We start from the raw sequence: 23,424 nt of genomic DNA, 5'->3' as shown, positions 1-23,424 counted from the left end.
ATTTAAATACCACTCAACCAATTACACTCCCTGTTGTACAGAATCTTCCTGAGTTTCAGCTGAACAGGGGTACAACAGATAATTGGACTAAATTCTGCCGTCGGCCTGACAACCCTTAGGGGTTCACATTGTGACAGGGGTCGACTATATCGGAATTTTAAGTAGGTGCTCTTTCAAGACTAGGACGCTATTCGCCTCCTGGGAATAACAGTGATTTCCCAAGGGGCGTGAGCGTCCACATGTGGATAAAATGGACATCTCTGCTATAATCTCGTGTGGAGCAGGCGGTACCCTAAAAGATTATAGCATATGTTTGAGAGTTCCTGCGATTGTGTTGATGGTGTAAATGTATATGCTCCAGCTAACAGTTGCTAGGGTACATACATATGCTATCTTAAACTGTATATTAATAGAGGAGAAAAGAAGGGAAAAGACAGGTTATAAAAGAGAGAGGGTACAGGGAGGTTGCCATTGCTTGAAACTTGAGTGCTAGTTCATTTTACATTGGCTCCAGGGATGAGGGAGATACCTATGTGCCTAGCCCAGGGTTCTCAAATTCCTTAAAATATTTTTGCAGTATCCATTATTTTACTGACCATTTTTTCCTGGGACATAATCCATGAGATCTTTCTCTTGGCAGCCAAGAGAGAGACCGTTGTCTGCTTTCAGGCCTTAGCTATAGCAATTTTCGCCCCCCATAAGCATAAATGATATTAATCTATGAAAGTGTTTAGGGATCTTAGGGATTTGGACATTTAGTAGCGCAATTGGGGGAGGGGGGGGATTTTAAAACAGAAAGGCCTGAGACTCTCCTGATGAGAGTGAACATTTTGTTCCAAAATCCTCTGATTCTTGGACAATCCCACATTATGTGGAGCATGGAACCCTGTGCTTGTCAGTCTCTAATGCAGAAGTAGAAGTAGAAGGAAACATCAGAGCTAATCTGGTGGAGACCAGGTACCATCTTGTCAACACTTTCAGATTTGCTTCTATGAAAGAAATGTTCATTATACCTTTAGAAGCTCTCGTTCCCATTTTATGCCATTCCTCCAGGTCCCAGGTATCTTTCCCATGCTTCCATGTATGGGAATTTGGAGGTGGGTTCTGAAAGTGATGTGTATATTATGGCTATACCCCCCCTTTGATCCATTGCTTGGCCACACCAACACTCATAGTGTGTAAACTCTGGGGGAGTGGGTTTGTTTTTCCATATAGACGAGAGAAAGTGAGAGATCTGAAAGTATCAAAATTTTTCTGATTCAGGAAGTTCCAATTTTTCAACACAGTGTTTAAGAGAGATTGGGCCTGAAGTGGAGAAATAGTGTCCAACATAATATATCCCCTTATCTAGCCACCACTGGAACGTTTTGATGTCCATACCTGGCTTGAAGAGGGGGTTATGGAAAATATGAGCTAGTGGGCGTGTATCAGATGTCAGAGAAGGAAGGTGTATCACGTCATCCCATAACGTAATGGAATTGGAGAGCGTAGGGGACATTATTGGGGGTCTGGATTTTCATGGGCACCAAAGTAAGTAGTCTAGGGTATATGTTGGGACCTCCTGTCTCTCTATGCTAATCCAGTCAGGTTTCTCATATCTAAAGTAGACCGTTGAGCATTGGGCTTGTCTAGCAGCTTGGTAGTATCTAAAAAGATCAGGTAGACCTATTCCTTTTTGTGTTTTCGGGCTGTAGAGAATGTGACTGGCTAATCTGTATCCTTTTCTTCCCCAAATAAATGTGATTATCCTCCCCTGAAAAGACTTTAGATGATCTTTTCTAATTGCTATTGGGAGGGATCTGAACAGGTATAGGAGTCTAGGGAGAAGAGTCATCTTCATAGAATCTATTTTGCCTAGCCATGATATATTGTGTAGTGACCAAGTTTGGGGGTCGTTTTCCAATTTTCAATATAGGGGGGGGGGGGTTCTTGGCACAAGTGTTCAATCATGGGGGTAAGATATATCCCTAAATAACGGATTGATGTGTCGCTCCACTTAAATTTGAATGAGGGTTTTATCTGTTTGACCATTGTACAGTGATATATTCAGTGCTTGGGATTTTTTCATGTTAACCTGTAGACCTGATATATTTACTAAGGATTCAAGGAGCTTGCTGATGTTGGGTAGAGAGGTTATTGGGGAGGTGACAAAGAGAAGGATATCGTCCGTGAAAAGTGCGCACCTGTGGGTAGTTTATCCACACTTTACACCCTTGATGTTTTGATCTGATCTGATTGCTATGGCTAGGGTTTCAATCGCTAAGGCGAAGATTAGTGGGGACAAAGGGCAGCCTTGCCTAGTTCCTCTGGCGATTTTGATGGGGTTGGAGTAGTAACCCTGTAGTCTGACCCTTGCTTCAGGATCAGAGTAAAGGGATCTCAATAGCCCCAGAAAGTTCTCACCAAATCCCCAATGTCTTAGGGCTGAAAACAAGTAAGGCAGGGAAAGCGAATCAAAGGCCTTCTGCAGGTCTAAAGATAAAAGGAGACCCTCCTGGGTAGGCCCTCCGTCCCATCCAGATTGAAGGATCGAGATAATGTCTATTGCTGATTGGATTTTTTACTATCTTTCTGATAAAGGGGTCATGATTTTACTTTATGAAAGTTCAGAAATGAGTTCATCTTATCTCTTTCACCATTCCTTGTACTTTCATCCATTCCTTTTTGGAATTGGAGGTGAATAAACAACTTTCAAGCCTGGGAATTTATCAAAGTATTCCTGGTATAGGGTAAAAGTTATAGTAAATTTTCCTGGGTTTGGAATTAAAATTGGATGGGGAATATTTTTTTCCCCATTTCTAATTGTTTCCATCACTCTGCCTTATAGTTTTTGGACCATTACCAGTGGCTGTACTTTAGATATATCTCCCTCTGTGGCTATACTTGATGATCCGATTTCTCATATTCCTATGATTCTGGAGCCTCAATTAACATACAAAACGTTTTTGAACATACAGGTAATCAATATGACCAATTGTGATTCTGGCGCTATGTATTTTACCAACTCGTGAATGTTTTCAAATGTGTAAATGTTTGTCATATGATTTTGATGTTTTGTAACTGTTTATTGTTCTATTTCCCTAAAAATTATTTGTATTCTTAGTGCTTACTGTGCCTGATATCAATACATTTTCCTGAAGAAGCCAATTACCAAGGTGAAACATGATGAAATCTCTGCACCTGCATATCAGTACTGTAATACCAGTACTCACCCTTTTTGATGTGTGTTTTTAGCATTATTCTAATAAATTTCTACATTTTACAAATTATTTTGTTATAAATGTGCACCCTAAAATCCCAAATACACCTTCCAAATTTCTACTTATCTATTAATCTAGATATCTGGGTTAAAAATGCTTACCAGCCCGTCTACTTATATAGCAGGACAAATGATGCTAAGGCTATGTTCGAGCAACGTTGATTAAAATAAATCTATGTGTATTTAGTGTATTTTCTGTAGTAAGTTAAGAGTTACCTGACTGTGGTCTGGTCTCAAGTAGGGATGAGCCTGTGGTTCGAGTTGAACGTAAGTTCGACTCAAACATCTGGTGTTCGTTTAGTATAAAAGGAACCGAGCATATGGGGAAATTTGCGGAAAATTTGAGCGCCACTTAACTCGCCATAATGCACTGCGAGATCGCAGTGCATTGCTGTATGATGATTGGCCAAACCATGCTCCTGACCTGCCTTGCATGCATTGGCTCTATATTCAAGTCAGTGTAGGCAGTGTATTTTATTTATATATATATATATATATATATATATATATATATGTATATATATATATATATATATAGTGATGGTATGCAAGGTGAGGTCATCGATAATCTATATATTTCACCTCGCATTTGTTCTATTGTCACAGACTGAACCAAAATCCGGCCCAGATTTTTCCAGCCTCTGTGGCAGGCTTGGTTCCCGGTCCGAGTCTTATGGTCCACTTGAGTCCATGCTCAGGTGGACTTTAAATGAGCAGGAAGAGAGCACAGCGGTGCTATGGCCTGAGACTCAGAAGGAAATCTGAGAGAGAGGAGCCTGTTTGTTTGGACTGAAAACAAAGGTTTGCTTTGCCACATGTTTTGTGGGTGTCGGGGACCAGCCCCACACCGTATAGAGAGCAGTGTAATGTAGACTCTATATTCAGTAGACAATGCAGGCAGTGTAGTTTATATAACACAGTGTATTGAAGTGGTTAAGGGAAAACCTGCGCCAAAATGAAAAAAATGGTGTGGGGTCCCATCCAAAATACATACCAGCCCCTTCAGGTCTGGTGTGGATTTTAAGAGGAACCCTGTGTCAAAATGTAAAATAAAAATGGGATGGGGATCCCCCAAAATCCATACCAGACCCTTATCCGTGCATGCAACCTGGCAGGCCACAGGAAAACGGGGGGCGAGAGAGCATCACCCCCCTCCTGAGGCATACCAGGTCACATGCCCTCAATTTGGGGAGGATGCTTTGGGGGGGCTCCACGCCATTTATTTTTTACATTTTGGCTTAATATCCATACCATACCCAAAGGGCCTGATATTGGACTGGGGGGGGGGGACCCACGCCAATTTTTTCAATGATTTTTATGTATATTGCCGGGATCTGACAATACATTACAGCCGCGAGTAAATTTAAATTACATTTTTTCCTTTAGAAATTTATTTTGCTGCGGTACTTTTAGAAACATGGGCAAGAGGCGCTACTTTACAGACAGAATAAGGGGGCCCCCCAGGCATGATATTTAAAGTAATATTTCCTTTTTATTGTTTCACTTTAAGCATTATTAAAATCACTGCTCCTGAAAAAAATGGCTGTTTTAAAAACTTTTTTTTGCATTGATACCTGTCCCCCGCGGCAGTACCCAGGTCCCTAAACACTTTTTATGGCAATAACGTGCATATAAGCCTTTAAAATGAACACTTTTGATTTTTCACTATCGTGTCCCATAGACTTTAACAGTGTTCGCATGTTCGTACAAATTTTTTGTCTGTTTGCATGTCCTGGTGCGATCCAATCCAAACCGAACCGGACCAACCTGAACCGGGGGGGGGGGGAGGGGCGGGGGATTGGGTGTTTGGCTCATCCCTAGTGTCAAGTAATCCATAAAAGTGACATTTCTTGAAATGTAGTGTTTTCTTTCTTTAAAGCTTTCTTTGATGGACTATAATAAATAGATCTTCTTGAATTACGATGGGCAATCATTCCTCATTCCTGCTTAGCATTTTATATTCATGAACATACTAAAAAAATGTTCTTCTTGTGGCTAACAAGTACATTACACTTGTTGAAAGTGTTCTATTTAAACTCATATCAAGTGTTCTTCATCTTATGCTTGTTCTAGAATGAAATATGACCTACTCTGAATCTTGCAACCTAGCAGAAATCACCAGTTATCATGTGCCATAAAGACGATTTAAGATGATTTAGCAAGAACACTTGCCATAACTCCAGACATCGCTCTGATGGGTGAACTTTCTGTAGTGAATACATTCCAGGGCCATCCACTTCACCGGCATCTAAATATAGAAGAATATAGTAAGCTTATACAGAGAGAACTTTCTGAATGCAGTAACTGAAATTAACTTTGGCATTTAGCAGAAAATTAAGTGTTCCTTAACAGACTAGCACTTGAACAGGATTTTCTTATAATGATGATCATCATTCAGATACAAAACATTAGGGTTTAAGCACACAGAGATTAAAAAAAAAAGAATGGCTCTTTTACAGGTGTTGAATGCTGTTGTTCATCCTGTAAAAGCAGTATGCAAGCCTATGAGGTTGATTTACTAAAAATGGGTGCAAAATCAGGTGCAGCTCTGCACAAAAACAATCAGCTTCCAGGTTTTATTGTCAAAGCTTAAGACGGCTTTTAAGCCACCCATATTGTCAGCGGTAAAACGCCGTTATTTTTAGCGGCGTTTTACCTTCGGATTTGCAGTGCATTTCAGCCGCTAGCGGGGTGCTTTTACCCCCACTAGCGGCCAAGAAAGGGTTAAAAGTGCCCCAATGCGCTGCAATACTGACGTTTTGCCGGCGGTATTGCAGTGCTGCCCCATTGATTTCAATAGGGAGCAGCAGTGGAGGAGCGGTAAACACACCTCTCCTTCACCGCTCCAAAGAAGCTCCTGACGTCCTGCCAGCGCACTGCTGCATTGAGAAAGCCCTCGGGGCTTTCACACTGGAAACAATGGAGCAGCAGTTTAAGGGTGGATTGCAGCTGCTATTTCTAATGCTATAGCGCCTGCAAAATGCCCTCGGTGTGAAAGGGGTATAATTGAACAAGCTGAAGTTAGAAGCTGATTGGTTTCTATGCACAGCTGCACCAGATTTTGCACTCTCCAGTTTTAGTAAATCAACCCCTATGTGTCCTTCTGAAAATGGGCATTTATAGGCAGAAAAAAACCCCCACCAAAGGGGCATTCATGAGAGGAGCATCTTGCATCTCAATGTTAATGCCCTCCGATGACTAGAATAAAATAATATTCTGGCCAATAGAAGACATTAACCTGCATAAATGGTAGACACATCTTGTGTTTGAACGTTAATGCATTTCCTATTGCATGGCAATAGAATGCATTAACCCCAAACACTAGATGTGCCTAAACATTTTTTTTTTAAGCAGCATTTTCCTTAAAGGAGTTATGGCATTCAGAGGGGCTTTTACAGATGTCTTGTGTGCATGAGGCCTAATTCTTACAGGTCAAAAATGTGACAATACTGTAACTACTGTTAAAAATTATGCAGGACACTAAATCACCATTAAATTTGATAAGACCCTCCAAATTTACGAAGCTGGAAGTCTTGATTTCAGGAGCAAGTTCCCTATGTGTTGCCAATAGCATACTTCAGGCTACGTACTATGGGACAAATAAACAAATTGTCAATACATTTGTTTTTACAATTCTTCATCATTATCTTACACTATACTAGCATTAACTTAACTCTCAGTTTGCATTAAAAAAGAGCATTAAAAAAGTACTAAGAGAGCCATTTAGGCTGAACTACAATTTAGTTGCAAAAATTGTAGAAAAAACAGTAACTGCTTTGTTACAGGTTAATCAGCATACCTACCTTTTTTGGTAAATGCTTAAAACTGTACCTTTTAATTTGTGTACTTTCTGTGTATGAAGGGGTCCTACTGTTGTCTTTGTAAGTTACATAATGAAGAATGCAACAGGAAGTATATGAACATCTCAAGGTGAGCAGGAACACCTGAAGCTCCAGGATTAGTAGAACAGAGCCAACAAGTATGGTAAGTAGACCTTGCTGTTAGAGCCTGCTAGACATTTAAAATTGAACTCCAGGAATTCAGCCACTTTGTAAGAAGTGAAAGCAAACTATGAGTTATGTTCAACTAAGTGCATGATATCTCCTGGCCTTTTCTGTATTATTTACATTTGACAGGTTTTTTGCTTTACCTGAGCGGTACACTGTGGAATCTGAGAGGAGAAAAGCACACAGAGCAGCTATACCTGACCCTTCCCTCTGCTGCTCATTCACAGAAGCCTTGGTATTTTGTGAATATGTTCACATAATACCAAGGCTTCTGTGATTGGGCAAAAGAGGGGTGGGAATAGCAAGTGCAGCAACTCAGAAGGATCAGCTGTGCTATACTGGACAGTGCTATAAACCTGTCAAATATAAATAACAGAGATAAGTCCAGGAGATGTCATGCACCTCTCAGAGTACATACATTTTTTTAAACAAAATGAGCTGAAGTTCTGGAGTTCAGCTTTAAGAAGACAGCAGGTGAGCCAGCACACCTCACTAAAATATTACATTTGCATAGTATATCAGTTTGTATAATTACCTAAGCCTGCCTTTATATCAGCTTCATGTAATGCACTACACAGATCTGGGGGAGGTGGAGGGGGGGGGGGGTGCACTGTGAAAAAAAACACAGTCTACTTCATTATAAAGTGTTCTCAATTTGTCCCAGAACGAAAAAAGAAATCATCAGTGAGCTGAAGATCCTTTATTGTTGATTCAGCAGCCTGTGAGTAGGTTGGTAAATGTTATATTACTTAAAGCGGAGGTCCACCCTAAAATGGACCTTCCGCTCATCGGATTCCTCCCCCCCTCCGGCGCCACGATTGGCACCTTTCAGGGGGGAGGGGGGTGCTGTTACCTGGATAATCCAGGTAACTGCACCCACTTCCGGGCTAGCTCTCTGCGGAAAGGGGAGTACATTACGCCCCTTTCCGCAAGTGCCCGCCCCCTTCCGCAAGTGCCCCGCTGCCTGCTGGGAAACACACAGATCCCAGAGGCAGCGGGGACCGTCCTCATTGCGCAGCGCGGCTCGCGCATGCGCAGTAGGGAACCGGGAAATGAAGCCGAAAGGCTCCATTTCCTGATTCCCATACCCAAGATGGCGGCGGCAGCACTCGAGTGTCGATCTAGAGATCGGCTTCGGGTGCCGACATCGCGGGCGCGCTGGACAGGTAAGTGTCACTATTTTAAAAGTCAGCAGCTGCAGTATTTGTAGCTGCTGACTTTAAAAAAAAAAAAAAACGCGGAGTCCCGGCGGACTCCCGCTTTAACAGCAAAAGAGTGCAGTCCATGGGTGCAGACCATGTTATGATGTTTGGCAGGGGTGTCCAGACAAATAATTTGGTAGCTAGGACGGTTCACATACATATATTGTCATATGTTATTTATTTGTTTGGAGAGGGGAGATATGCTTCGACACACTTCCACACATCACTTACATATAGAATCATCTTCCTCCTCAATCAACTCTGTTGTGCTGTTGCTTTAGCTATACTTTTAATGTTTTATTGTAAAAACAAAAACAAAAAAAATATATATATATTTATATACAGTATATATCTTACCTTTCCCCCATCTGCATTGTATTCTTTTTCATCTCTCTCTAGAAGTCGGGCCAGTCCAAAGTCTGTGATCTTTACATGGTTAGGAGATTTGACCAACACATTCCGGGCTGCAAGGTCTCTGTGTACTAAGCGACGTTCCTCTAGGTACATCATACCCTGCCAAACAAGGAAAGGCAAGCATGTAACTAAGAACCTTCACAGCTATCTTTACAATATTCTACAAAAACATCTATAAGATAGTACAAAAGAACATAAGAAGACACCCTGGCAAATTGATCTGGCACCCTCATGTAATAATATGGAGCTCCTAAGGTCAAGGAGCTGTAATGATGAGTTTCTTTTTTAGTGACACATGATAGTAAATATTACTATTACACTCCAATGGTATAGTTGATATAGCACACTATAATATGTGGCTGGGCATACTTCAGTTAACCAAACTGTAAAGAAAGCCTCATACACATGATCAAATTTTCCGCAGACAAAGCGTCAGACTTTTGTCCGAAGGCCGTGTGCCTGGATTTTGTCTTGCATACAAACGGTACACAATTGTCGGCTAACAAATATGAACGTAGTGATGTATTAGAGGTACTACGGGCTGATAAAGAGGACATTAAATTATCAGGCGTCACACTTTGGGCTCCTTCTGCTAATTTTGTGTTAGTAGAAGTTTGGTCAGTGTTGATTCGCGTTTTTCATTTTCCCCATTTTTTATTTTGTGCTTTTCAGTTCATTTCCGAATGGCTGTTCATCAGCCAGACATGTTGCGGAATCGGAGGAGATAATGTGTTATTTATTATTGGCCTTGGAGTTATTGCTTTGACCCAAGTCCAGTCCAGGAACAGGAGAAAGAGAATTTCTTGGACCAAAAATTAGTTGCTTTATTAATCCTGACCAATTATGTCATATGCCTTTGCTGCGTGAGCTCCAAGAGAATAATCCGGATGATTTTCGGAATTATCTCTGGATGACGGACCCCTGCTTTCACCAACTCTTGCCATTGTTGACTCCCTATATTAAGAAGCAGGACACATGCATGAGACTTTTATTTAATTTTTTGGTTGAATAATGATTTGATTTTGTATATTTTATATATTTTTGGATGCATAGAATGCACTTTTTGATTAAGTTCTATTGACAGATAGCATGTCTAATTTTATTTGTTTTCTTTTTTAATGCACAATAAGAAAAAGTGTGGAGAATAATACTTGGCTATGTGTTTTATTTCAAATGACAGTTTGGGAGCAGGCAGTTACATTTAAAAAAATACAATGTAAAAAGAGCAAGGGGACACCAACATAGTTGTATCTTTGATCTTAAAAACTAGGGGATAATGGTGTTGTGGTAACTTGCCAAAAAAAAAAAAAAAAAAAAAAACAAGCATAATAATATTGTTCTTGATATCAATGGAAAATAAAAGCCTTTTAAAAGATGTGGCATTTTAAAATGCGTGGCAATAATATGGCAGAACTCCATCAGTATCACAAGCAAAGCAGCTTCATCATTATCCCATTAAAAAAGAAGAGAATGTGCGCTGCATTTAGAGATTTCATAATTTGCCATGTCACAAATGTTAATTCACAATGTGCTAGTTTATGGAAATCCCTTTTAACAGAATCCAATGCCTGCATTTGTAATCCATAGCAACCAAAGTTTTGCCTCAATTTTTAAACTGCGAAAAAAAAAAAAATTATCAAATGATTATTATTATTGTCTGGTTATGTTTACATCATGTTTTTCTTTTTCGCCAATTTTAATGAATACCTTCTATAATGTATTGCTGTCATAAAATTCTAAATCTTACAATTTCCTAATATTACAATTTTGCTGTCATTGTCCTGTCAGAAAGAAGTTACAGCAACTCAATCTTCTATATACACATGCAAAGACAGATGTACAACAACCATAGGAGAAGAAAGTGCTCATAGTAACCATGTAGCAACAATGTTGAAAAGCTGCTAAACAAAGGAAAAGAAAAAGCTGAAATACTGCGTCTCACCACCAGGTGGCAATTCTAAAACATGTTCACAAATGTTATTTTTTGGTACGTTTTTTGTAGTCTACAAAAGAGGAGGAAATCCTTCTATGTTATTTCGTTTTTAAGGCCTCTTGCACACTGGACATCCAATGGTTTTGTTTTGTGTTTTTCTGCCTATTATTATTATTCAGGATTTATATAGCGCCAGCAATTTACAATATAAAACGGAGACAATACAGTTACAATACAATAAAATACAAGAGGATTAAGAGGGTCCTGCTCAGAAGAGCTTACAATCTAATAGGGTGGGGCAGGTGGTACAAAAGGTTATAACTGTCGGGAATGAGCTGATAGAAGTGGTAGGAGATTATTGTTAGCCTCTAAATGTCTCTCCACACTGTGCCAATGCATGCATATTCAATAGACATTTACAGGCGCTTACTGGCAGGGGTGCTTACATGCAGGAATATAAACCCAGAGCCAGTGCGTTCAGGAGAGTACTATTTTGCTGCTAAAAACCACCTGACATGCCTAGACCTGTGTTAACGCTAGGCACGTCAAGCGTTTGAGCGCTCATTCATTTCATTGGCCAGAATAAAAAAAAAATTCTGCCCAATGAAATGAATGAACACCCAAGCGCTTCACGCACCTAAGCATGTCTAAACATGTTTGCAAAAACACAGCTTTAGGCACATTTTTCATGCTGCTTTTCTTATGCCAAAAGGGCTTGCAATAATTTTTGGCTTTAGGCACATTTTTGACACTGATTTTATTCAGCCAGGAGAAAGATGATTAGAAGAGCTGGGCAAATGTTCATGGGCCTAAGTATACTATTTGCAATTGCTCCTGTAAATTCTGTTTGTCACTAGAATTTAGCTTGGACCAGTTCCAATTCAGTCAAAAGACACAGATTTTCATCATATTTACCCTGTTTCCAGATTTTGACAATTATTACACTATAAAATCATTTTATATCTGATATCATAATAATATAAACAGCAAATAAGTAATTTTTAAATATAAAGCCCAAAAAATTGAAAACATTTTCCTGCTCCTTCGAATTTTCTTGTCGCTGCAGTGTAAAATGAACATGGATTTGGCCTACTAATGATTAGAAAAACAGGGAAACTTTCTTTTCCTAAGAATTTTTCGTTTAAAATTCTACCCATCTATGGTCAGGTTAAAGCAGTGCTTTACCCAAAAGGGAAGGTCCACTTTAAGCCCTCATCCCCCCTCCTCTGCCACATTTGGCAGGTCATTTTTTTCAGGGGGGAGGGGGTACCTAGTTTTGACAGGTACCACTCCCACTTCTGCTTGGATCATCTAGCAGAAGTTCTCTTCTCCCCTCCCTCCCCGCAGCCTTCTGGACACATCACAGGTCCCATAAAACTGAGGGACCATTCACATAGCGCAGTGCAGCTTGCATATTTGCAGTGGGCAGCTGGCTGTAAAGCTGCAAACATCACCGCCGGCTACCCTCAGTTATGATGCCAGTGTCGGGAACCTGAAGGCTAGTGAAGAACTAGCCCAGACGAGGACCATGCTGGATCCCTAGACAGGTAAGTGTCCTGTTATTAGATGTCAGCAGCTACAGGATTGGAGAGTGGAGTAGAGAACCACTTTAAGTCACTTACCAACACACCAGTGACTACTTTATTTCTTATCAGTGAGAGAAAATCTGATGGTAAGTATTTGGTTTTGTGGTCAAGTAAAGATATGAAGGTAAAATAGATGCCTCTCTACTTGAGCTGCCTGCCTGCTTACATGCAAGCAGAACATGCACACTGAATAGGGTTTATCTATAGTAAAGATGTAGCACCACAAAATGTGCTCTGCAGAATCTGGATTCAATTTTTAATGTCAGACAGTTCAAGGGGATACAGGTGGAGTAAAGAGCCAGTAGTGAAATTTTGACTGAGGAGAATGCTGCAGGGCAAATTTCCTTTCTAAACTTGGAATGGTGTTTGAGGCACTAGCATAAAGGAAGTCTTATGCCGCGTACACACGACCAGATTTTCTGATGGGAAATGTTGGATGTGAGCTTGTTTGTGGTAAGTCTGACTGTGTGTATGCTCCATCGGACATTTGTTGGCGGACTTTCCGCCAACAAATGTTCGCTAGCATGCTCTCAAATTTTCCACCAACAAATGTGTGCTGTCGGACTTTTCAATCATGTGCACACAAGTCTGTCGAACAAAAGTCCAAAGTACAAACACACATGCTCGGAATCAAGTAAGAGCCGGAAGTGCTCGGTCTTGTAAAACTAGCGGTCATAATGGAGATATCACGTACGTCTTGTTCGTCACTACGTTCGTAATTGTTGGCCAACATTTGTGTGACTGTGTGTATGCAAGACAAGTTTGAGACAACACTCTTCAAACAAAATTCCACGGTTTTGTTGTTGCGAAGTCCAATCGTGTGTACGGGGCTTTAGTCCACAAGCTGCTCTGATCAAAGCCACATTTATCCAACTGCATTATCTATAATAAAGAATAGCTGAATATTTCCAAAAATATAAGAGATGGCTTATAACTTGTTACCAGAACAATACAACTTTGGGTGGAAAGACCCACTTCCCAAGGTGAAGATTGTTTTTTTATGAAAAATTATTTTTAGGAAACATAGAAAATCCCATTTCCCTTTGACCCATGTCTAGAGTAACATTCCACATCCCTTCTGTAAACAGCAGCAGGGCCCCCTAACCCTCTGATGCATGCATTGCCTGGCAGAACAAAGTATATTCATAAAAGTACAATTGTCGCCTAGGGAATGATCGCATTTTATAAATGTGCCCCAATGGCAGCCTTGGCCATCTAGAAATGATAGCTCCAGGTTTCAGTAAAAACCCAGGAGATGTGTAGTTCTCCTGAAATCACCTTTAAAGTGTGCTTCACGTTAATTTGTATCCACATGTCTGCCAAGCTGCGTCTGTGTGATCTCCAATATGCCAGTTTAAGTAAGCTTCTGTGTAATACAATCCGAAGTGTCCCGCTTTGGCCATTTATAATGCTGGAATGTACAGCATGGAGCTGTAAAAAGCAGGTAAGTAAATAATTGTTCCATACTTGCTAGCAAGTGTTCATTTTGCATAAACAGCCTCAATGCACAGAGTAAATTAATGGCACAGTCTCCCATGGCAATCCTCCAATTCTTCTCTTCTTCCTATTAATATTGTACGCTCGAATGTTAAGACTGTTAGACAAGATCCATGCTTGGTGTCTGTATCCTGAGTACATTCATTTTGTTGTGAGCTGTTTGCTATTAATGAACCATCCAGGTGTCTTGACAGATAAGCCAACAATACCTCAATGCATGTCTCGCATTCTCCCCAAAGCCTTTCTCAGCTCTGCAGTTCCCAGACTTGTTCTACCACACAGACTGAAATGTACATGATATCTAGTTATGGTAACATCCCACTCAGCCTGAGACTTTCATCTCTCAGTCATAACTTTTACATTTGGGTTATGCAACACTTATCTAACCACATCCAGCTATGTCAGTCTTTTGTTCACTGACTCATCTATTTCCCTATGAATGTGCAAATAATAACTCATCTTTTCCTGTGCAAAGTAAAATATTTCTCCCTACTGATGCCTGGATTCATTAAAGCATCAGTCTCCTCCAAACTAATATTTCAGCTGTGAACCCAAGATAAACCACTGGCTCGTTTAAAGCAAATCTATGCATGTCAATGCTGGGCAAAACAACAGATTCACTTTATAACAGCAGTCTGTAACTCCTTTTTCGTCCCCTGCTGCTCTTTTTGGCTGCTGGGAGCAGAAAGAGGATTCCCAGTGCAATCTTCTAAAAGCTGATGGAGTTGACAAATAAACTGAGCACTTTGCAAATGCAGCTGCACTCTACAAAGTGTTAGTGTAAGCTTAGTAAATGAGAGGAAGCTCTGCTGATCTCCATGATCCAATCATGTGCTCATTTACTAAGCTCTGGAGCAATTGCACTTGCAAAGTGCATAGTCTATTTGCCTTCAGTAAATTAACCTCAGCGTCTCTCTCCCTACTCTAACATGACAGCATTCAGTGCCTGAGAAGCCAATCACCAAACACCAGCACCAGTTGATCGAGGGTCCCCGTAAAGTGAATCCGTTTCTTTACCCTGTATATATGTTTAAAAAACGCTGCGCTGTCTTTAAATAAAAACAAACGTATATGAAAATGACTGAACAAAGTGACAGTAGTGCAATAGAGTGGTAATCACTAGAATCAAACTAGCATAATTAAATCACGTCTACCATACATTGATATAAATAAAGTGACAATATTGCAATAAAAGTGCTATTCACGTGGATCAAATTAATATGACAGAATCACAATTTGCTTAATATGAATACAGTGTCTATATTATGTTCATAGTTCTTCATTAACAGCTGTAAACTAGGTTTGAACATTGTCTCTCCTAACAAAGGGTTAAACGTTAAACAATTGAAAGAAGAACTGCGCTAGCCACAAGATACCCAATGTGATTAGGGTATATAAAAGTATCAGACCCACACTGTGGGTCTTAGTATCTAGTGTGTTAATATTGTGAATTCCCCAAACTCAATATATGTGCATCAAACTCTGTGCATAAACCCCTAAACCATAAAGATAAGAATATAAAGAATATATATTTGCTATTAGGCATAAATGACCTATCGAAAAAATACTAAATCTGCGTTCAGAGACACTCTGTATAATGTCCATACAGTCACATATCAAAAAATTGAAAAATTAAATAAAACATAAAAAATAAACATAAAAAATAAATGTCCATATAGTGAATGAACACCAGTGAAACAAAAATTTCAAATAAGGTACGGCAATAAAGAAAAGTTCCAAACGACTGAATTGTAAATGCACGGATTGAAAATCTTCTCCAAAGACGTGGTGTGCTTATCCCATCACCGAAATAAATGAATCAGCTCCTTACCAGATCCAGACGACCCCCCGTTACAGAGGGTCACCACAAGCAGTAGTAGTCAAAAGGGTGTCCGGATAGCGCCTCCTCCTCAGATGGTCACGAATCTTCCACACGATGGGGTTATGGCTGTTACTCACTCCCAACACGACGTGGTGTCACATAAGGGAAAACATAGGCTCCAGATAGTGTAAAACCAAATGACTTTAATTCTTAAAAAGCGAACGTAAACACTTACATAAAAGACTTTAAAAGTAGGTTCAAAACAAAGACGTGCACCGGCCGGATACACGCCAACGCCAAGACCAACCCGTCCTTCCTGGTCCACAAAAACGAACACGACTTGGGGTGACGTCGACACGTTCGCACCGCCCTACGCGTTTCGTAATAATTTACGTCGTCCAGTTCTTCTTTTTTCTATTTTTGTTTGATATATTTTTGGTATATATTTGAATTGCAGCTTCCGTTCAACACTATTTGCTTCTTTTTCCCGTAGCGCAGTTTTTCCCCTCTTTTTCCTGTTAAACAATTGAAGCCTGCCCTCATGTATTGTATGTTAATGAGGGATAATGTGGGAACAAAGACCAAAGACACCTGGGGCTGGCAAGAAATTCTGAGAATCAGCCATGACACCTTCTACTTGAAAAAAAAAAAAAAAAAAAAATATATATATATATATATATATATATATATATATATATATATATATATTTCATTTTTACATATGTACATATGCTAAGTGAATGGAAACAAACATGGGGTTTGTTGTGGGGTGGGGTCCTGGTGACAATGTTGTCATCAGCACAGAAAGTGACTAAAAAAAACTCCCCCAATTGGGCCACAGATACGAGTATACACTGCCGGAGGTTCATTTAGATTAGCAGGAGCCCTACTGCCCCTCTGAAAATTGATCCACCATGGACAGGTGGTTGGGAGATGATATGATACCTCTTCATCCCCAGTTTTAACCTTGAAAAACCCATACCACCATACTGCAACCATGTTCAGAAAAAACAAAGGTCATGGATGCATGTGTAAATGACTATGCAAAGAAGCATTGCCATTTAAAAGCGTACAACCATGTAAAACTATTCCCTGGTAGGCGGTACATGGCACACGTGGCTCCCGGGGTGCTGGAAAGGTTCAGGTAATTTACGCTAGGCATAATGTAACTTTCCAGGTGCACGAACCGTAAAACATAAACAAAAAATAAGTTTTTGACTGAAATGTATTCTGCGTGGCCTGCTCACACGTCCAGACCCCTAACAAATAACTATTATCTTCCAATTCCAAAAAGGTCTGCCGAGGAATAAAATGGTATTTTTATACAAACAAAATGTTAACACATTTGTTAGTAACCTATACAAGATAAATCTGCTGTACAAAGCATAATATAGGGCAATTATATCTATCATTATTTTTCCTCTAAAATTGAATTCCAAACTTATAACAGCCAGCAAGCTTTACTGAAGTTTGCAAGGTTACACACCCTATTTGACACAGAAGTGGTTAATAGATTTATATGAAGCACAATTAGCAACAAAACATTAATTTGCACAAAGCTATGGACATTCCAGGCAGAAAAGTCACCCAAAAAATGACTGTGACTCAAAAGACCAATTATCATCTCGTTATTAGAGTTAAGGTGAGAAGCTAATGAGTAGGTTTGTTTAATGCACACGTACAGGGAGCAAATAGGTGAAGTTAAGATAGAAATCTATGCATTAAGTCAATTTATAGAGAATTCGCTTGTACTACAAATGTTGGCACTGCAAGTACTTAAAAAAAAGTATGCAAATTCATTTAGAATTTTAGAATATTACTAAAACAACCTTCTGAACTTTTTAAAGTGTGTTGAACTAAACATCCACAACTATAAGCCTGCTCCTACTGCAAAGTCCTGCCCATGCATGGATTCCGCTGTACCTGGCTGTATGGACAGTATGTAAAAAAGGTCAACAAGCATAAATTGAATTCCTTTGTTCTATGCTTCATCCCTATAGCATGAAGCATGTAAGTCACCTTGCACAATGAAAAAAGTATTCAATGTTAATCCTAAAGGAAGAAAAATATTTATTCTGTCTCTGATAGGCCTTACTTCCTTGACAGGCCCTGAGAAAAGCAGTCAGATGGTGCTAAAGTATATACATGGTATAAATTACTTTTGAAACTTTTTTATAGGTTTTTATATCTATTGTGCCCAGTGAGAATAATTCTGGTAGATATGTTGTCTGTCTATAGCCATGCACAGTTATTTACAGCTGTCAAAGTTGTGTCCATGTAAAAACTGTATCAACAGAAGAATTGTCCTGTATTTATGTCTATACCTTGTTATTGTCACAAACCAAGGAGAATTACCCATTTAAATCCAAAGTAGACCTTTACATATTACATTTCTGTGTAGCAACGCATAGGCCATTAAACTCCCTGCAACCTATAATTTACATCCAGCCACAAGCTGTGATTTCAAATATGTATTGTGTATTTTCTGTTTGGAGAAAACAGAAATCAATACATCGGAATCCAGCGTGTTGTTTTTAATGAGGCCACCTAAACATCCCCTGGAGCACTTGCAAACCAGGGACTCCATATTATTATAGAGATAGGAAGTTGAGGTTTTATTTTTAGGTAACACAAACAAACATTTTAAAATACTAATAATGTTCTATTAAAAACAAGTTTAAAAAACATTTCTTTATAGGCATTAGGTTTGGAGTTTAAGTGATTCCCTTTATTGGCTAACTAAAGATAACAAAGATGCAAGCTATGAGGATAACTTAGATCACTTCTCCAGGACCATGTATAAAGCCTGAAGAAGGTATCTAAGCTCTATTGAAATCTTGTTCACTCGAAAGCTTGTGCCTTAAATAGGGCTGAGCTTCGAGTTCGAGTCAAACTCATGTTCGACTTGAACATTGCCTGTTCGGCGAACAGTGAACAATTTGGGGTGTTCGCGGCAAATTCGAAAAGCTGCGGAACACCTGTACAAGTCTATGGGAGAAATCTAAAGTACTAATTTTAAAGGCTAATATGCAAGTTAATGTCCTAAAAAGTGTTTGGGCACCTGGGTCCTGCCCCAGGGGACATGTTTCAATGCAAAAAAAAGTTTTAAAAACGGCCGTTTTTTCCGGAGCACTTTAATAATGCTTAAAGTGAAACAATAAAAGTGTAATATTCCTTTAAATTTCGTACCTGGGGGGTGTCTATAGTATGCCTGTAAAGGGGTGCATGTTTCCCGTGCTTAGAATTGTCCCTGCACAAAGTGTCATTTCTGCAGGAAAAAAAGTCATTTAAAATCACTCGCGGCTATAATGAATTCTCGGCTCCCCGTAATACAGAGAACAGTCATTGAAAGTCATTGATAAAAAAAAAAAAAAAGCGTGGGGTTCCCCCAAATTCAATTATCAGGCCCTTTAGGACTGCTATGGATATTAAGGGGAACCCTGCCTCAAATTTAAAAAAAATGACGTGGGGTTCCCCTAAATATCCATACCAGACCCTTTATCCAAGCACGCAACCTGGCAGGCCGAAGGAAAAGAGGGAGGGACGAGAGAGCACCCACCTCTTCTGAACCGTACCAGGCCACATGCCCTCAACATTGGGAGAATGCTTTGGGGGTCAAAAGCACCTTGTCCCCATGTTGATGAGGACTGGCCGGTGGTTGTGGGGGTCTGCGGGCGGGGGGCTTATCAGAATCTGGAAGCCCCCTTTAACAAGGGGACCCTCAGATACCGCCCCCCCCCCCCTGTTTGAAATGGTAAGGGGATACAAAAGTACTCCTACCATTTCACAAAGAAAGTGTAAAAGAATGTTAAAAAAGACAAACACACTTTTGAAAAAGTCCTTTATAAAAAATAAAAAAAAAGATTCCAGGGGTGGTAATCCGCTTTTGCTATCCAGCGATGGATGATCATCTCTCTGGGGTCCAGCGATGGCTGATCTGATCCAGCAACGGGTGATCTCTCCGTCCAGAGCAGCGAATCCATCCATCCTCTGTCTCCACTGGTGGAGACACTGCGGGGATCCCGCCAGCCTGAAATTTCTTATATGAGGAGGGCGGGGCCACCCGTCACCTGACCCTGCCCCCCGCTGATGCAAGTGGGGAAGCCTGGCTTCCCCAATGATGTGTGGGTGACCCCGCCCCCTCTGATGTAATGCAGGTTTGGACTGCGCTGGACTGAGAGATTCATTATATCAATTCATTATAGCCGCGAGTGATTTTAAATTACTTTTTTTCCTGCAGAAATTACACTTTGTGCAGGGACAGTTCTAAGCACAGGAAACATGAGCCCCTTCACAGGCATACTATACACACCCCCCAGGTATGAAATTTAAAGGAATATTACACTTTTATTGTTTCACTTTAAGCATTATTAAAATCACTGCTCCCAAAAAAACTTCCCTTTTTAAAACTTTTTTTTGCATTGATACATGTCCCCTGGAGCAGGACCCAGGTCCCCAAACACTTTTTAGGACAATAACTTGCATATTAGCCTTTAAAATCAGCACTTAGGATTTTAAACATTCGAGTCCCATAGACTTTAATAGGGTTCTAAAGTTCACACAAAGTTTAGGTCTGTTCGCAGGTTCTGGTGCGAACCGAACCGGGGGGGGGGGGGGAGGTGTTCGGCTCATCTTTAGCCTTAAATAACTTGTTAACCAATAAAGGGTATCACTTAAACTCCAAACTGTCTGCATTAATTGATGGCTAACACTGTACAACAGTGTACTGCTTTATAGGCAGGAGCAAGAGGTGTCTGCAATGTTCCTAGTTCACCCACTCACCAGAAATCTGCAATTTAATTTCTGAAGGTCATCACTAAGAAGCAGCTTCATTTTTAAACCATGAAGTACAAGTTAAGTCTAGCAGTTCAGTTGAAGAGTCCTGTCAGAATAGCACATGAAATTGTATTTGACTGATGTCTAACACAATATGGCTGCGTTCGAAGAGAAAAGACATCATTCCCTAGACTGGCCTCTTTATGGAAACTGATCTATTTTGCTGAACAAAGAGAGACAGCTGGCTCTACATCTACCCAAGAGACTTAGTGAAGCATATGCTCCCAGCACAACATGCCACTCATAGATTTAGCTATTAGGTGAAAGAATTGTTTTACCTGAAAATTCATCAGTGTCCCCAAATTGCTTCCCAACTTAGGGCTGGACAGAGAAGCACACGGATAAGTCAGGTGTGTTTGTACATTCAGAGCCTAAATAAAATATGGCGTCTCTGACAATGACAATATTTGATTTACGGGTTTCATTGTGTGAGGCTTGTCATGTAAGATTACAGAAACATAATGCTAGACTAACGCCTGATCTCACTACACAGCTTCATTTTTTATTTTCATTTCAGTGTAATAATAAGTCTTAGACCACACATTTTATATACAGTGGGTAAAATAAGTATTGAACACCTCACCATTTTCTAGGTAAATATATTTCTAAAGGTACTGCTGACATAAAATTTTCACGACATATCCGATACAACCCATGCAATCCATAAATACAAAGAAACCAAAACAAATAAGTTCAGAAATTAAGTTATATGTAATAAAATGGAACAGGGAAAAAGTATTGAACACACTAACTGAAATTAATTTAATACTTTGTACAAAATCCTTTGTTGGTAATGACAGCTTCAGGATGCCTCCTACACTGATCTTTAGTTATTTCCATAGACATTCTATTGGATAAGTCAGGTGATTGGCTGGGTCATTCTTGCAGCTTTATATTCTTTCTTAGAAACCAATTGAGAGTTTCCTTGGCTTTGTGTTTGGGATCATTGTGTTTCTAAAATGTCCACCCTTGTTTCATCTTCATCATCCTGGTAGATGGCAGAAGATTTTTTCTATCAAGAATGTCTTGGTACATTTTTCCATTCATCCTTCCTTCAACAAAATGAAATTTGCCAGTACCATCAACTGAAAAACAGCCCCACACCATGATGTTCCCAGATCCAAACTTCACTGTTGGTATTGTGTTTTTGGGGTGATGTGAAGTGTCATTTGACCTCCAAACATGGTGTGTATAATGGCATCCAAAGAGTTCAATTTCGGTCTCATCTGACCAGACTATATTCTCCCAGTATTTTACAGGCTTGTCTAAATGTTGTACAGCAAACTTTAAATTGGCTTCAACATGATTTTTCTTCAGCAATGGAGTCTTGCATAGTGAGCGCACATAGAGGTCATGGTGATTCAGTGCATTAATTATTGTTTTCTTTGAATCCATTTTACCTGCTAATTCCAGGTCTATCTGAAGCTCTCCACAAGTGGTCCTTGGCTCTTGGACAACTCTTCTGATAATTATTTTCACTTCTCTGTCAGAATTCTTGTGAGGAACACCTGGTCATGGTGGGTTTTTGATGAAATTATGTTCTTTCCTCTTCCATATTATAGCCCCAACAGTGCTCACGGAAACATTCAGAAATTTAGAAATCCTTCTGTAACCAGTGCCATCAGTATGTTTTGGAACAATAAGGTTTTGAAGGTCTTGAGGGAGCTCTTTGCTTTTACCCATCATGAGATGTTTCTTATGTGACACTTTTTTTAGGCCATCAGTTGAGACTGAACCAGCTGATATTAATTTTCACTGAGAAGGGGCAGGGCTGCTTTCTAATTACTGGTAGATTTCAGCTGGTGTCTTGGCTTTCCATGCCTTTTTGCGTCTCCCTTCTTTCACGTGTTCAATACTTTTTTCCTGTGTCATTCCATTTTAATACACATACAGTATCTCACAAAAGCTTTTCATGTGACAACACTGAAGAAATGACACTTTACTACAATGTAAAGTAGTGAGTGTATAGCTTGTATAACAGTGTACATTTGCTGTTCCCTCAAAATAAATCAACACACAGCCAGTAATGTCTAAACCGCTGGCAACAAAAGTGAGTACACCCCTAAGTGAAAATGTGCAAATTGGGCTCTGCTCCAGCTCCCTGGAAGCCACTTTGGCTGTGAATACCAGCTGCAGGACTCACGATCCAATATAGCGTGAGTGTTTTCCAGCCGCATGTGCAGCGCCCCCTATCCCCTCACTGCGGCTACCACCCACCTCACCTCCTCCCCCTCTCCCCCGGTGTCCCCAGGTAGCCTCTCCAGTGGTATGGACCCTAAGAAAACTCAAAAGGGCCCTAGTCAGGTAGAATGCAGGACATCAAGGAGGTCACCCCCCCGCTCACTTCAAGGAGGTCACCCGTGCCGCATCCATCTACCTCTCAGGACCCCCCTCTGCATCGCTGCAGGGAATATGAACATTACAGAGGCCATAAGGGATGAAGATCTGTGGTCCCATATTCTTGCCCTCCCCACAAAGGCACATCTAGAGGGCCTTGTGACCCAGATGGAGAGGGCCCTCAGACAAGACATTAAGACCTTCCAGGGTAACACAGCCCACATTGGATGGAGAGTGTAGACGTTAGAGGCCTCAATGGAAGACATCACCCCCACACTGTAGACCCTGCAGACCCACTGCCAAACACAGGATCAAAAAACTGACTCCCTGCTTGATCAATTGGATGATGTGGAAAACCACAACAGCAGGGTTATTATCCGCATCAGAGGCCTAATAGAAGCTACCGCACCCGGGGACATAGTCCCCACTTTACAGGGAGTTTTCAAACAGATCCTGGGAAGGGAAGCCCCCACTCATATCGAAATCGATTGTGCCCATAGGGCCCTAAGACCTCCCTTGGATGATCCAGGT

General features: G+C 40.4%; 1 protein-coding gene across 2 annotated transcripts in view; it reads right to left on the bottom strand.

Annotated features, from left to right (window-relative positions):
- Positions 1–23,424, bottom strand: part of ERBB4 (erb-b2 receptor tyrosine kinase 4) — a 1,370,666-nt gene that overhangs the window by 95,376 nt on the left and 1,251,866 nt on the right. For both annotated transcript variants that reach the window (XM_077448341.1, XM_077448342.1), the window contains exons 21-22: positions 8,826–8,981; positions 5,432–5,507 (exon numbers count right to left, since the gene is read on the bottom strand). In XM_077448341.1, coding sequence (XP_077304467.1) covers positions 5,432–5,507; positions 8,826–8,981 — 232 coding nt within the window. The remainder of the gene's footprint in view (positions 1–5,431; positions 5,508–8,825; positions 8,982–23,424) is intronic.

Source organism: Lithobates pipiens, unplaced genomic scaffold, assembly GCF_037356315.1.
Source record: "Lithobates pipiens isolate NorthernLeopardFrog02 unplaced genomic scaffold, aLitPip1_a1.2 Scaffold_22, whole genome shotgun sequence".
NCBI lineage: Eukaryota > Metazoa > Chordata > Amphibia > Anura > Ranidae > Lithobates > Lithobates pipiens.
The sequence above is the reverse complement of the archived record's forward strand: the minus strand, read 5'-3'. Positions and strand labels throughout refer to the sequence as shown.